Genomic DNA, 16499 nt, shown 5'->3' with positions numbered 1-16499 from the left:
CTCAAACTTCTGTGTGTGACTCAGAGCTGAGATCTAACGGGAGAGAAGATTCCAGTGCGGGGAAGACGGGAAACCTTCATATAGACGGCCGGTGGGGATGGAGGCAGTGACCGACTCTGGCCACATCTGTCTCTAGAGCCGCAGTAGAAGATGAAGATGTCGTCCTCATCATGAAGGAGTTATTTCTCATGTCGCGTGTAATGAATATCTCCTGCAGTATTGCTAATGCCGATTCCAGTGTCGGTAATGAGACGAGAATTAGCGTTATGGAAGATGAGTCTATGAGGAACGTGTTCAGCTGCCGACTCCGAGGAGGAAACTGCTTGTTGTCTGTGGCCTAAATATATAGGTTTTATTAGTAGATGTCAGGGAAGAAAACTAAACCCTGTAAGATAATAAATCTCCTCATATGTTTCCCTTATTATCTCCAGTAATTGTATTATTACACAGGATTCTTATGATGTTACATCGGATCATCTTCTTCTCATTCAGGTCTCTACAATATCGGATCCTCTCAGTGAAGATCTTCTACAGAAGAGAATTTTCCTGATTTCCCCATCAAGGATGGATATGGACAGAGACAAGATGGCGGAGAGGATGTTACACCTCACCCTAGAGATCCTCTTCCGTCTCACTGGAGAGGTGAGAGATTCGGATGACGTCACATTACATCATTCTTATCTATGGGAATAACAGATGGACAGAACTGGAGAGGTGAGGACTCTGGAAATGTCTGTAGTGAGATTTATTAATGTGTCTCTCCATAACCAGGATTACACAGTGGTGAAGAAGACCTCTAGTGATCGCTGTCAGGACCCTGTGTCTGAGGGATGGGGAAGACCCCTGAGCCCAATCACGGGGCCTCCACCTCACCCCCTGATCCATGAGGACATCAATGACCAGAAGATCCTAGAACTCACCTACAAGATGATGGAGCTGCTGACTGGAGAGGTGACACTGCTGGGAATGCTGGGACATTATACAGTAACACTATGAAGGGATCGGGGGGATGACGGTATCATTGTATGTGTCAGGTTCCTATAAGGTGTCAGGATGTCGCTGTCTATTTCTCCATGGAGGAGTGGGAGTATTTAGAAGGACACAGAGATCTGTACAAGAACGTCATAATGGAGGTTCCCCAGCCCCTCACATCACCAGGTAATAGACAGGACTAAATACACACGGCCTATAATTATCTGTATGCAGAGAATGAATTCAGTCCCTGTATGTGTTTCCTCCAGATCTATCCAGTAAGAGGACAACACCAGAGAGATGTCCCCGTCCTCTTCTTCCACAGGACTGTAAACAAGAAGATCCCAATGCTCCTCAGGATCATCAGGTAGATGGAGAGAAGGTGTCAGGAGATCTCCCCTGTGATGTGTAGACGGCTGTGAAGGTCTTGTGCTCAGTCTTGTTTTATCCACCAGTATTATATGTTTTATACTTGTGTAATGAGAACGGTGGAGATGGCAGGATTAGAGCTGATCATAGATGGGACTTCTCCATCTGTCTGTCACTTTTACAATATTTGTTTCAGGGTGAAGATCTGACCCATATTAATCCTACAGAGACATATGTGAGGGGTGATGAGTGGTGTAAAGAGGAGATTCCCACATATGACTACCCAGGTGAGTAGTAACCACTGAATGCAGAGACGTCACAGATTCCTCTCAGTCACCGGCTGTGGCTGCTTTATCGGTGGTGTAGTCCGGCCGTATTACCATGATCACCATTTTGCCTCTAGACCACAACATTCTCCTCCACCCAAAACTGTTCAAATGACTTTGATACAGGAAACATATATATCTTTGTACCGTGTAAGCCAGTAGATAGAAGAATATTTAGAATTGAGAGTCCTCAGTGGTTGATACCTTTTAATGGCTAACTGAAAAGGTGGTAACACATTGCAAGCTTTCGAGACTACTCAGGTCTCTTCGTCAGGCTAGACTAATACAACATCTGAAAAATCACATATTTATACACAAAACAACACAGAAATATCGCAATAGATAAGACAAGTGACATTTAGCAGAATTGTCATTATGGGAGAGGGATAAACATAAATATTGGAACAGTTCACAGATAAGGAGTGTGAAAGTTTTATTATCCACTGATTGGGGTCTAGTTCTGTGTTGTGTGATGACCCCAGAAGTTCTGAAGAGCAAATTCCTTAATTGATGTAAAAAGACATAAATCCATGTGACACATTCATTCCTGCACTGAGTGTGTCAAAAGATGTCAGAAATTTATACTCCCAAAACCTCCTGTCTCTCTGAGAGTTGAAGTTACCATTTAATACAAGTAATTTAATGTCCATCATGCTATGACCGGGGATACAAAAATGTTTTGCCACAGGTAGATCCCTTCTTATTTCTCTTATTGTGTGACGATGAGCATTCATCCTTGTTCTAAGCTTTTGCCCTGTCTCACCCACATACAGACCCCCAGTTGGACATTTAGTACAAATAATTAAGTACACCCCATTAGATGTGATGCAGCTGAGAGTACCTGGGATCTTGTAGTCCTGATGTGAGTTGGGGATCTTTATCTTGTCCGTGGTCATTATAAATGGACAGGTTTTACATTTTTTCTGGTTGCAAGGAAAGGTTCCTGCAGCTGTTGGAGAGGACAGGGAGCTTCTGACAATGACGCTTCTTAAATTTGGGGGCTGCCTAAAACACAGTAGTGGGGGGTCTGGAAACATGGATTGTAATCGAGCATCGTTTTGTAGTAAAGGTTGTAATTTCCGTGCCGCTCCCCTTAGCACCTCCAGATTTGGGTTGTAGGTGACCACTAGAGGCTCCCGGTTATTCTCTTCTTTAGCTTTGTAATGTAGCAGGTGATTCCTTGACATTCTGGTGGCTCTTGTAATTTGGTTTTCAGCTATTCTTGGATGGTAGCCCTGACTCAAAAAGGACTTTCTGAGGTGAGAGGTGACCAAGGTGTTTGTCTCTATCCATGGGGATGGAACATGCGTTATATGTTATATATTGGTAACGTATGATATTCCGATCACGCTCAGTAATGCAATACAATGAGTGCGTGGAAAACACCAAACCACTCCGATGACATAATGGAGAAGAGTTTGATCTCCATCTTTTCCTCAGTGTTCTCTGATTCTCTCATCCTAGACAATCGGACCACACTGTGCTGACACTCGGGTCAGATCCTGATCCAAGTGTCAGCTGTACAGTATAATTGGCCGATTCTCTCAGATCAGGGAATATATATGGCCGTCTGCATTGGCCCTTAGAAATCCATACAATCACAAAATTGGCGCAAAAAGCATGAATCCATGCATAAATAATACACCACAGAATCATATTATTACTTTTGTGGTAACAACGTAACAAAAAATGTTGACCCCACACAATAGTGTATACTTGTTAAAAATTTATATTTTATTGCACAAAAAGACACAAAAATATATACACAGGAAAAGTGCTGGAACATAAAATAAGGAGGGGGCCTACAAGTCCATGGAATCTCACATCCTAACACCAAAATTCACCAAAGAAAAAGTAAGGGGGTAAAAGAACAATACACCTGATATCCTACAGATCATCACCTTGCAATGGTAAAACATTTGCTGGCCACATCATTTGTATTATGACATTTCATTGCTGCATAAAAGCAGCTATATCCAATTATCCCAAAAATGAATCTCAATTGAGGTAAAATTAATGCCGGTGAATATAATAAAGGCTAGACAATTCTATACCTGTAAATGCGGGTGGAGATGCCTGGACGTCCCTCGACCCCAACGCGCGTTTCGCACTGCTTCTTCGGGAGGCGTGTCAGGGCAGGGGGAGATCCGATTTATATACCAGTACCACGTGTGCATAATCATTAAAAGTTGCGCAAACCTGCGTTCACTATGTCCACCATAATAGATCGCTACTGGCGCCTGCGCAGAAAACAATTGTACCGTTGTGGGGGATCAGTGGCGGCGCCTGCGCAGCATAGGTCTATAGTCACTATACCAAATGATCAGCTGCGCCTGCGTGCGATGAACACCAAAGGTCCTGCTCAAATCCCAATACTGAGGTGTTTATGACGCATGCGCTGCATCACGTGGGACATAGAGTCCAATGGGAATAATACTTTGCGGTCACATGATAAGGCATCGCCAGGTCCTATGTGGAGATGTGCGCACCTAATTCATGAACAGACCGCTTTGCATTTTCCACCGTCCCCGTATACCACGCAAGCGTGCTACCACAAATGGGTGGGCATGAAATAACACGACCACAATTCCATCATATCATATTAGTGAATACATAGCTATAATAAAGTGACGGTGCAATTAAAGTATCAGTAAATCGATAAAAGAGCTATGTCTAAATATTCATATCTAGTGCAAACATGAACTCGATTATGACATTCCAATGCCCTGTCAATATCAAAAAAGTATATATAACGTTTATACGCTGTACTAGGGTTAACCAATAAATTTGTTATTAATATCACATGATAATATTCCTCAGTAATATCAGACTTTTGATTATAGTATTTAACTGACATGACAATATCAAAAACTATACATAATATTTGAATGCCGTACTAGAATGGTATTAATAATATCGCATAGCGGTATCACTCGGCAACATCACCACTCAAGTGCAAAGCACAAGAGATGATAATGTCACACAAGGCGTCACTGCTGCGGTGTCAACCAAAAACAGCATAACACAAGATCTCATGGTCATTTCATATCCATAATGGCATCCATCCATCTATTAGTGCAGGACAACGAAACCCCATCGTAAAAAATCCTCTTCATGATCCCATCTGAGGAAAGATGTACATCATTCTGCGATATGAACAGGAGTGGAGGCAGGAGTACTAAACATAAAAATAAATACAATTAAAAAGAGACACACAAACTAATTGACACATTAAAACCCCCTACCCTCAAAGTAACCACCCCTAAAGTTATCAGAGATAAGCGCTAAAGCCAAAGCTTTCATCTAGACCCTGGGGTGTGAGGGTCCCCAGCCTATAAATCCATTTACATTCTTTTTTGGCCAGTATTTTAGAAACATCCCCCCCCTCTAGGGCCAAGGGTCACCATATCAATCCCCTTCACCTTAAGCAGTCTAGAATTACATTGATGGTACTTCCTGAAATGCCTAGGAAGGGTCTTTAGAGAGCTGATGTCAGTGGCTGTTTTAGCTTTCTCAATGTCTAAACAGTGCTCACGGACATGAACTTTGAGCTCACGACTGGTCATACCTATGTAAATTTTTCCACAGGGACACTCTGCATAATACACAACCCCCTTAGATGAACAGGTGATATTGACCCTAATGTCAAATTTTCTAGACTGGTCAAAGTTAGAGAAACTAAAGCCCTTTTTCATATTAGCACAACCCTTGCAAAACCCGTAAGGGAAAAACCCTGTTAAGAGTGGCGGAAGGCACTAAATAAAATAAATAATTAAAGTGCCTTCGCCACTCGGGGTCCACCATGCGGCAGATGGCAAAACCGCTGCTAAGGGAGGCAGTGCACTACAGCGGTAGTGTGCACAGGGTTCTAAATCACCCAAGTGCAAAAGAGGCAGTCTCTGTTATGGGACACAGAGCTGCACAGGAAAATAATAAAGAAAAGGTAACGCTGAGCCTGTTAAACGCACAGCGGCACACGTACGGTAGCCGAACACAGGAGTAGTTAAAGTGGCACTACAACCAAACGGACTTACCGTAAAGGAGCGTGTGCACGGCGTCGCAACTGCGAATGCCACAGAAGTCTGCAACCGCAATAACGCAAGCGCGATGCAGGACGCTTTGCTGCTGAGATGGCTTGAAGCTTGAGCGCGCTGGCGCTAGCGCTGCTACTGGCTGACCCAATCACTCACACACTCGTAATAACCGAGGGAAGGGGTTTCATAATAAGTCATTCACCAGACCAAGCATCCATCAACAAACATACAGCTGCAAGTATCAGAAAATACTAGCACATGGCATAATGGCCATGCGCACTTTTTATAGTGACCGGGACCTTCCGGAAATCTCCAGAGACCTCAGCTGAACCAATGGAATCAGGAGCAGGACCTAAGCACCTGACTCCTGAACTCCAATGGGAGCTCATTCCAGGAGCATGCTCACAAGCTGGCAGAAAGGACTTTGCCTCTGGAGATGAATGTGAGGATCTGGATCTCTGCATTAGTATGGCAGGACACAGATTCCTAACATTACCCCCCCTCCTAAGGCCCCCTCCTCCCCGAGCCCTGGTAGGAGTTACAGTAACCCGAGACACCTGGAAGGCATCAGAGGAACCGAGGTCACCAGGTTTCAAGAGGGACACTTGGGAGATAGTAGGAGCGGGAGTGACAGAGGCACGCTGCCGCGTGTTGGCAGTTGTCTCCACCCTCTGTCTAGGAGGGTTAGGCTGAGCACACAAGGTGCAAGCCTGAATATATCTTTTTATGTCCCGAGCTCTATGGGGCCACCAATACGCACCAGCCAACAGTTTTGAGACCTGCATATAGCCCCGATGGTGGTGCGTGTTAGGTGCATGCGCCCAGGTGAGCACCTGATCCCTAAGATGAGGAGTAACAAAGGTCTCGATAACTGGTTCAGACTCCAACCTTTGCGGGGAGACGGCTTCCGGAGAAACCGCACAGACAGATGACAACCGCAGATGGATTCCTGGTCGGAGTCTGAATTAAGGTTGGTACGAGATATCTCCATGGGCTCAGGAGGTAGAACCTCTGGCTCCGCCAGCTCAAGGGGTTCAAAAAATTTGGGAGCTGAAACGGATTTGCGCTTGGAGTGCGCCCGCTCCATACCGCACTCCGAAAAACGGAGGTCAATCCGTGAGGAGACGGAGATTAGCTCCTCTAAGCTGGTGGGGATCTCTCTAGTAGAGAGAGCATCCTTCACATGCTCCGCTAGACCTCGCCAAAAAACGGGGATTAGGGCCTTGTCGGACCATTCCAACTCGGACGCCAGTGTCCGAAAATGGACGGCATACTGGCTAACCGAGAGTAACCCCTGAGTAAGGGCGAGTAGCTGCAGGGACGTATCATGCGTGACCCGAGGACCGAGAAAAACTTGCCTGATGGCAGTCAGCAAGTTAGCCGCGGACCGAATCTCGGGGTCACCACGCTCCGACAGAGGCGTAGCCCATTCCAGCGCCTTGCCCGACAGTAGGGAGATGACAAAAGCCACCTTAGCCCGCTCCGTAGGGAATTGCGCAGCCAGCAGCTCTAGGTGTATCGAGCAATACTGATAAAACCCCTACAGGAGGCGCCATCCCCAGCATATTTATCGGGCAACGGGAGGCGGGTAACTGTCGGCGCAAGGGCGGACATGGACATACGCCCTACCGCGTCCGTAAGTGCCTGGACGGCAGCATCTGTGGCCTGCGCAGCTGCGAGAGACCTCTCGAGGGAGGCCAAGCGAGCCTCGAGCTGACGCACAAGCTGTAACAGCTGCTGCTGATCCGCCATCTCTAGCCAGACCCTGGCGCTAGTATTATGTTAAGAGTGGCGGAAGGCACTAAAAAAAATAAATAATTAAAGTGCCTTCGCCACTCGGGGTCCACCGTGCGGCAGATGGCAAAACCGCTGCTAAGGGAGGCAGTGCACTACAGCGGTAGTGTGCACAGGGTTCTAAATCACCCAAGTGCAAAAGAGGCAGTCTCTGTTTTGGGACACAGAGCTGCACAGGAAAATAATAAAGAAAAGGTAACGCTGAGCCTGTTAAACGCACAGGGGCACAGCGGCACACTTACGGTAGCCGAACACAGGAGTAGTTAAAGTGGCACTACAACCAAACGGACTTACCGTAAAGGAGCGTGTGCACGACGTCGCAACTGCGAATGCCACAGAAGTCTGCAACCGCAATAACGCAAGCGCGATGCAGGACGCTTTGCTGCTGAGATGGCTTGAAGCTTGAGCGCGCTGGCGCTAGCGCTGCTACTGGCTGACCCAATCACTCACACACTCGTAATAACCGAGGGAAGGGGTTTCATAATAAGTCATCCACCAGACCACGCATCCATCAACAAACATACAGCAGCAAGTATCAGAAAATACTAGCGCATGGCATAACGGCCATGCGCACTTTTTATAGTGACCGGGACCTTCCGGAAATCTCCAGAGACCTCAGCTGAACCAATGGAATCAGGAGCAGGACCTGAGCACCTGACTCCTGAACTCCAAAGGGAGCTCATTCCAGGAGCATGCTCACAAGCTGGCAGAAAGGACTTAGCCTCTGGAGATGAATGTGAGGATCTGGATCTCTGCATTAGTATGGCAGGACACAGATTCCTAACATTACCCCCCCTCCTAAGGCCCCCTCCTCCCCGAGCCCTGGTAGGAGTTACAGTAACCCGAGACACCTGGAAGGCATCAGAGGAACCGAGGTCACCAGGTTTCAAGAGGGACACTTGGGAGATAGTAGGAGCGGGAGTGACAGAGGCACGCTGCCGCGTGTTGGCAGTTGTCTCCACCCTCTGTCTAGGAGGGTTAGGCTGAGCACACAAGGTGCAAGCCTGAATATATCTTTTTATGTCCCGAGCTCTATGGGGCCACCAATACGCACCAGCCAACAGTTTTGAGACCTGCATATAGCCCCGATGGTGGTGCGTGTTAGGTGCATGCGCCCAGGTGAGCACCTGATCCCTAAGATGAGGAGTAACAAAGGTCTCGATAACTGGTTCAGACTCCAACCTTTGCGGGGAGACGGCTTCCGGAGAAACCGCACAGACAGATGACAACCGCAGATGGATTCCTGGTCGGAGTCTGAATTAAGGTTGGTACGAGATATCTCCATGGGCTCAGGAGGTAGAACCTCTGGCTCTGCCAGCTCAAGGGGTTCAAAAAATTTGGGAGCTGAAACGGATTTGCGCTTGGAGTGCGCCCGCTCCATACCGCGCTCCGAAAAACGGAGGTCAATCCGTGAGGAGACGGAGATTAGCTCCTCTAAGCTGGTGGGGATCTCTCTAGTAGAGAGAGCATCCTTCACATGCTCCGCTAGACCTCGCCAAAAAACGGGGATTAGGGCCTTGTCGGACCATTCCAACTCGGACGCCAGTATCCGAAAATGGACGGCATACTGGCTAACCGAGAGTAACCCCTGAGTAAGGGCGAGTAGCTGCAGGGACGTATCATGCGTGACCCGAGGACCGAGAAAAACTTGCCTGATGGCAGTCAGCAAGTTAGCCGCGGACCGAATCTCGGGGTCACCACGCTCCGACAGAGGCGTAGCCCATTCCAGCGCCTTGCCCGACAGTAGGGAGATGACAAAAGCCACCTTAGCCCGCTCCGTAGGGAATTGCGCAGCCAGCAGCTCTAGGTGTATCGAGCAATACTGATAAAACCCCTACAGGAGGCGCCATCCCCAGCATATTTATCGGGCAACGGGAGGCGGGTAACTGTCGGCGCAAGGGCGGACATGGACATACGCCCTACCGCGTCCGTAAGTGCCTGGACGGCAGCATCTGTGGCCTGCGCAGCTGCGAGAGACCTCTCGAGGGAGGCCAAGCGAGCCTCGAGCTGACGCACAAGCTGTAACAGCTGCTGCTGATCCGCCATCTCTAGCCAGACCCTGGCGCTAGTATTATGTTAAGAGTGGCGGAAGGCACTAAAAAAAATAAATAATTAAAGTGCCTTCGCCACTCGGGGTCCACCGTGCGGCAGATGGCAAAACCGCTGCTAAGGGAGGCAGTGCACTACAGCGGTAGTGTGCACAGGGTTCTAAATCACCCAAGTGCAAAAGAGGCAGTCTCTGTTATGGGACACAGAGCTGCACAGGAAAATAATAAAGAAAAGGTAACGCTGAGCCTGTTAAACGCACAGGGGCACAGCGGCACACTTACGGTAGCCGAACACAGGAGTAGTTAAAGTGGCACTACAACCAAACGGACTTACCGTAAAGGAGCGTGTGCACGACGTCGCAACTGCGAACGCCACAGAAGTCTGCAACCGCAATAACGCAAGCGCGATGCAGGACGCTTTGCTGCTGAGATGGCTTGAAGCTTGAGCGCGCTGGCGCTAGTGCTGCTACTGGCTGACCCAATCACTCACACACTCGTAATAACCGAGGGAAGGGGTTTCATAATAAGTCATCCACCAGACCACGCATCCATCAACAAACATACAGCAGCAAGTATCAGAAAATACTAGCGCATGGCATAACGGCCATGCGCACTTTTTATAGTGACCGGGACCTTCCGGAAATCTCCAGAGACCTCAGCTGAACCAATGGAATCAGGAGCAGGACCTGAGCACCTGACTCCTGAACTCCAAAGGGAGCTCATTCCAGGAGCATGCTCACAAGCTGGCAGAAAGGACTTAGCCTCTGGAGATGAATGTGAGGATCTGGATCTCTGCATTAGTATGGCAGGACACAGATTCCTAACAAACCCCTTACGTTCTGAATTTTTCTTATTTTTTTCTTTTCTTTTGGGGTCATATGCACTGTGGACCAATATATCCCGCAGGTTGGGGGCCCTTCTTGCCACAAAAGACAGTGCATCTGGCAAGCATTGTTTAAGAATGGGATCAGTGAGAAGGATTTTCCAGTGTTTGTCAATAATTCCTCTCAATTCTGGCCACCTACTGTTATAATTGGTAATAAACCTTACCTGCTTGTCCCCCTCATCACACGACACCAGGGGCTGATTTTTGTGAAGAAGTGATTCTCTTGGCGTATTTTTGGCTTTATTATATCCCCTTTGAATGGCCTGGTGGCCGTACCCTCGATCTTGGAACCGTTTTTAAGAATACTGGATTGTTCCTCAAACTGAGGATCTTCCGAACAAATCCTCCTGATGCGCAGAAACTGGCCAATTGGTATGCCTTGAATTGTTGATTTAGGATGAGCGGCAGTGGCGGATTAAGTGGACTATGGGCCCGGGGCTGTTCATAAAACCTGGGCCCCTGTACCCCCCTTCCCACCTGAGTGCTGCGGTCCCCGTGCGGGAATTGACAGCCGTACGGACCGCAGCACTTGGTTTGCTGCGGGTCCATACGGAAAACCCGCCACCATTCCACCATGTGAAGCCCCCACTCATCCCCCCTTCATCCTGTGAAGCCCCCACTCACCCCCTTCATCCTGTACAACCCCAGTCACCCCCCTTCATCATATACAGCCCCCAGTCACCCCCCCGTCATCATATACAGCCCCCAGTCACCCCCCTTCATCATATACAGCCCCCAGTCACCCCCCCGTCATCATATACAGGCCCCAGTCACCCCCCCTTCATTGTGTACAGCCCCCACTCACCCCCTCCCCCATTTAATTCATTTTATAAATAAAAAATAAATAAAAAAGTTCCCCATACTTACCTCACAGCCGGCTCGCTCCCCAGCAGCGCCTCTGCTTTCAGCATCCTCCGGGACATGTCGGCGCGTGCACGATGACGTCATCGCGCACGCCCGACATCTGACCCGGAAGTATAGCCGGAGGGCAGAGGCGTATCTAAGCTTTCTGGCACCCGGGGCAAGAATTTGGTTCGGCGCCCCCCCCCGCCCCCGCCCCCGAGAATCCTGACAGCGTTCAGTGAGCACTGTGAGAATTCAGAAGTCTGCAGTCACATAGAATGTCTGCAGACTCAGCGCAAACCTGGAGAACCCCTGTAATGCTCCTAACAAATAAAAACATGAGACTTAGTCAGTGTCACAAATAACATTTACATCCAGGTACCTTATAGATGACGTCGTCTCTGCAGTCGTTCTCCTTTTCTTCATCTTGTCCAGACCCCATGATGAGTTTTCTCATCCACAGCCGTCTCTGTAGACTTCCATCTTCTCCGGTCTTCTGCAGCAAATCTCCACACGATGCCCTTAAAGATAGAAGTGTCATTATAATGCTCCTAAATACAAATATCTGCAATATACTGTCACCTCATACTATTCCCCTCCCTCCTCATACTGTCTCCTCATATATTTACCCCCTCACTCTCTATACTGTCTGCTCACACATATCCCCGACTCCACATACTGTGTCCACATACATTCGCACCCCTTACTGTCTGCACCCAACCCCCATACTGTTTCCTCATACTCTTCATTTTGTGTCCTCAAATCTCCCCACACACATTAAATACCATCCCCACTCCAAATCCCCCATCACTAATCCCCCACACACATTAAATAACCCCTCATCCCTACTCCCAAATCCCCCCACACATTATGTACCCCCACTCCAAATCTCCCCACACATTATGTACCCCCACTCCAAATCCCCCCACACATTAACCCCCATCCCCACTCATTAATCCCCCCACTCATTAACCCCCATCTCCACTCATTAACCCCCACAGTCATTAACCCCATCTCCACTCATTAACCCCCCCAATCATTAACCCCCATCCCCACATTTACCCCCCACATTAACCCCCATCACCACATTAATCTCATCTCCACTCATTAACCCCCACACATTAACCCCCATCTCCACTCATTATCCCCCCACTCATTAACCCCCATCCCCACACATTAACCCCCATCCCCACATTAATGCCATCTCCACACATTAACCCCCATCCCCACATTAACCCCCATCTCCACTCATTAACCCCCATCCCCACATTAAGCCCCATATCCACTCATTAACCCCCATCTCCACTCATGAACACCCCCATCTCCACCCATTAACCCCCATCCCCACATTAAGCCCCATCTCCACTCATGAACACCCCCATCTCCACTCATTAACCCCCATCCCCACATTAACCCCCTTCCCCACATTAACCCCCATCCCCACATTAAGCCCCATATCCACTCATGAACACCCCCATCTCCACCCATTAACCCCCCACTCATTAACCCCCATCTCCCATCTTCGGTGGTTCTTCAGCTCCACAGTGGAGCACACTTACCACCAGCATTTGCTCTGGGCGCCGGGGAGTGACGTCAGCAGCGTGATCACATGACCTGATCACGCTGCTGACGTCGCTCTGGCCCGGCGGTCAGAGCTTCAATTGTACTGGCGTCTGTATAGACGCCAGTACAATTGCTGCCTGGGAGTCGGCGTGGCCTCCTTCTCTGCGTCGGCTGTCAGCTTGACAGCCGACACAGAGAACCGCCGACACACAGGACGGGGGGCGGCAGAACGCAGCCGCCGGGGGAGAGACACTGCCGACCGCTGCATTAGGCGGCCGGGCGGCCCGACTGTGCCCCCCTGCTGCCTGCGCCCGGGGCAACTGCCCCGGCTGCCCCCCCCTGGATACGCCACTGCCGGAGGGAGCCGGAGCTGAGCAGCCATCAAGGTGACGGCCGTGCACAGCTCCCGGCCCCTCATAGAATGTGACGCGGGCGGCTGTCTGCTGCCGGCGGCGTCACAGGCAGCACAGGGCACGGCCGGCCCTGTACAGGTGCTGGGGGAGCGGTCCGGGTGGCATTTGCCTCTCTGCCACCCGGCCCAGCCCGCCCCTGCCCCTGGGCCCCCAAAAAACCTTGGGCCCGGGGCGACCGCCCCATCTGCCCCTATTAGGATCCGCCATTGATGAGTGGAGGATGCATGCAGTAAGTAATTAGTTGATGTTGGTTTACGAAAAACCGTGGTAGACAAACTTCCATCAGGGAGCACTGAAAATGGATAAATCCAAGAAATTGATCTTTCGTCCAAATTTATAAGATAGTCTGATATTTTGATCGTTATCATTAAGTGCATTCATAAATGTCTCAAGGTCCACAACTGGACCCTCCCAGATGAACAAAATATCATCAATATAACGAATCCAGTTGTGGACCCAATCAACATTAGGGATCTCCTCACCTTAGACGATGGACCATTCCCAGGCCCCCATAAACAAATTTGCATAAGAGGGGGCGCACGAGGCCCCCATTGCTGTTCCTCTTTGCTGCAAAAATATCTTCCCATCGAAAGTGAAGTCATTATGAGTAAGGATAAACCTCAACAGTTTCAAGATAAAGGAGGACATATCATTCAAGTTACTATGACTCAAATATTTCTCTACTGCCTTCAATCTGTCTGAATGACCGATAGAAAAATATAATGCCTCCACATCTGCGGTGACATGTACCATTTCCTCAGTAAGTTGAATGTTCTCCAGATGACCCTAAGCTGCGCTAGTGTCTTTAATAAAAGAGGGCAGTTGTGTCACAAGAGGTTTCAAAAAGTGATCCACAATAGCACACGCTATTTCACAAAGGCCTTCATTAGCTGCAATAATCGGCCTCCCAGGTGGGTTAAGGGGGTCCTTATGCACCTTTGGAATTAAATAAAAGGTCGCAAGCTTGGAACAACATTTTTCATAAATCCTTAGAAATCCATGTAGCCACACACTCCGGTGCCGGTGGCAGTGCCGGGTGTTGTTTCTCGCATCACACACCCTAGTGTGACCCCGGCCTTAGAATGATTCTTGTACTCAGCGTTTGCAGGGTGCTGTAGCCTAGTGTTTGTATCTAGGGTATGTGCACACAATTTTTTTCTGGGGGCATAGCTGTTTCAGGAAAGTGTCTCCGGTCTTTTACCTGAAGGCGCCATGTCTTTTGTGCCACCGGCGTCTTTTCTCGATAGTTTCTATTATAGTTGCAGGTGACAGAATGTGCTACTTCTATTAATGGCCTCAGACGGAGCGGGTACAGCAATGTGGTTTTCCATTGCCGTGCACTAAGTTCATGTTTAGCGGCAGGTTTGTGGCGCTTTTTCAATCCGCCTGACAAAGATGTGTGCACATCCCCTTACCTTGGTTCTGCAGCCACAAAATACAGGCATCCCAGAATGAAAACCATCTGTCCAGTCTCTGCTGCTTCTATAAGGAAGGCAAGGCAGCAATAAACTGGTTAATGGGTCACTACACATGGGCCAGTGATGGGTGCGGCCCCCAGACTCGAACTTTAGTGATTTTCACGTTTGAAAAAACTAAATGAATTAAAATCTCCTATACATTACAATGTTAATCCGCGCAGAGTGTGCACTGGGGCGATCTATGTGGGGTCTGTGATCGGCGCAGGGTCAGAGACTTGTGGAGGGGAATGTGTCTGTGACAACGATAAAAAACGAAAATGTCTCTGATTTTTATTTGGGGAGACACAGACTGCAAGAACATGAGCCTGTGAGCAGCACCATAGACTATAATGGAAGAGAACTAATGAAAACCACAGAGAGAACATGGACGTGAGAAACGGCCGTCTGACTGAGACTTTCCTGTCATTACTGTGCTCCAGCATGTCCACGACCACCGACCAGCCATATACACGTCAGTCAGTGTCCTCTACGGCCTGTTCACACAGGAGGACGCACTTCTCTGTGCACACAGCGACTGGTAATATGTTCTGTGCACGTAGACTGTCCTGTTCTCAGGAGCGCATGTCCTGTTTACCCCGAGCAATGTGCCACCAAGAACCTGGATTTTTAAGCCGTGACTAATAATCATTTTTCCTTCCATCAGGTGATTACTGAGCTATTGAAATGAGCCGATAATCAGGAAGCCGCGCTCTTACAATCCCACATTTCATGATTATTGGCCCATCTAAAGTGGCCATAATTCAGTGGCTGTCAGCCCTGCAGCTCCACAACACTAAACGTTGTGATTGTAGGCCGCGGACCTGTATTAGACTATCTAGAGAGCAAGATTACAGAGGGTACAAGACGTGGGCCTGTGGTCTTACAAATGCCAGGGCTGAATTTCACTCCCAGTCCGACCCTGGTTACACGGAAAATAAAGACACAGCCAGAATAAAGCCTTTTATTAGCAATAAAACAAAAAAAATTTCATTTTTTATTTAAAAATAACAAACACAGTTATACTCACCTAACGCCTATTTCCACCGAAGACCTCGTTCTCCTGTAATAAAAATAAAATACAACAATATACCATACCTGTCTGTCGCTCTGTCCCACGCCATAATCCATGTCTGATGGATAATTAGTTTTCAACCTGGACGGTGCCAAGATGCGACCGTGCAGGCAGAGAACCACTGGTGAATGAGCTGCTGCAAGCACAGCATCATTGACCAGCAGTGACATCATCGAGGTTTCCAGCCAGGCTGAACAGCAGTGACCTCAGGACCGTGGGAAAAAGTTAGTGATGAGGTCACCACTGTTCAAGCTAAGTGACTTCACAGCAGATCACCGTGAGAATTCTGTTTGTTATTTTTTAGTAAAAAAACAAAAACTGTGTTTGTTTTATTTCTAATAAAAGACTTTATTCTGTCTGTGTCTTTATTTACCATATAACTATAGGATTAGTAATGGAGAGGTGTCTTCTAGACACCTCTCCATTACTAAGCCGTGGGCTTGATGTCACCTGTCAATACAAGGGTGATATCAACCCCACAAATATGAACCCCACTTGCCATCACTATAGGGCAAGTGGGAAGAGCTGGGCAAAGCGCCAGAATTGGCGCATCTAATAAATGTGCCTTTTCTGGGCAGCTGCAGGCTGCTATTTTTAGACTGGGGGGTCAATATCCATTGCCCCTTACAAGTATGAGAATACCAACAGCCAGTTTTTAGCTTTAGTGAGGCTGGTTGTCAAATAGGAAACAAATGGATCTTACAAATTATTTTCCAGCTTCA

General features: G+C 48.4%; 1 protein-coding gene across 1 annotated transcript in view; it reads left to right on the top strand.

Annotated features, from left to right (window-relative positions):
• Positions 1–284: 284 nt before the first annotated feature.
• Positions 285–16499, top strand: part of LOC141101533 (oocyte zinc finger protein XlCOF29-like) — a 28653-nt gene continuing 12438 nt past the window's right edge. The window contains exons 1-2 of the mRNA XM_073590657.1: positions 285–642; positions 772–951. Coding sequence (XP_073446758.1) covers positions 565–642; positions 772–951 — 258 coding nt within the window. The 5' untranslated portion in view covers positions 285–564. The remainder of the gene's footprint in view (positions 643–771; positions 952–16499) is intronic.

Source organism: Dendrobates tinctorius, unplaced genomic scaffold, assembly GCF_039654945.1.
Source record: "Dendrobates tinctorius isolate UK_male_01 unplaced genomic scaffold, ASM3965494v1 ptg000119l, whole genome shotgun sequence".
Classification (NCBI taxonomy): domain Eukaryota; kingdom Metazoa; phylum Chordata; class Amphibia; order Anura; family Dendrobatidae; genus Dendrobates; species Dendrobates tinctorius.
Note: the sequence above shows the minus strand (reverse complement) of the source record. Positions and strands in the feature narration are given on the sequence as shown.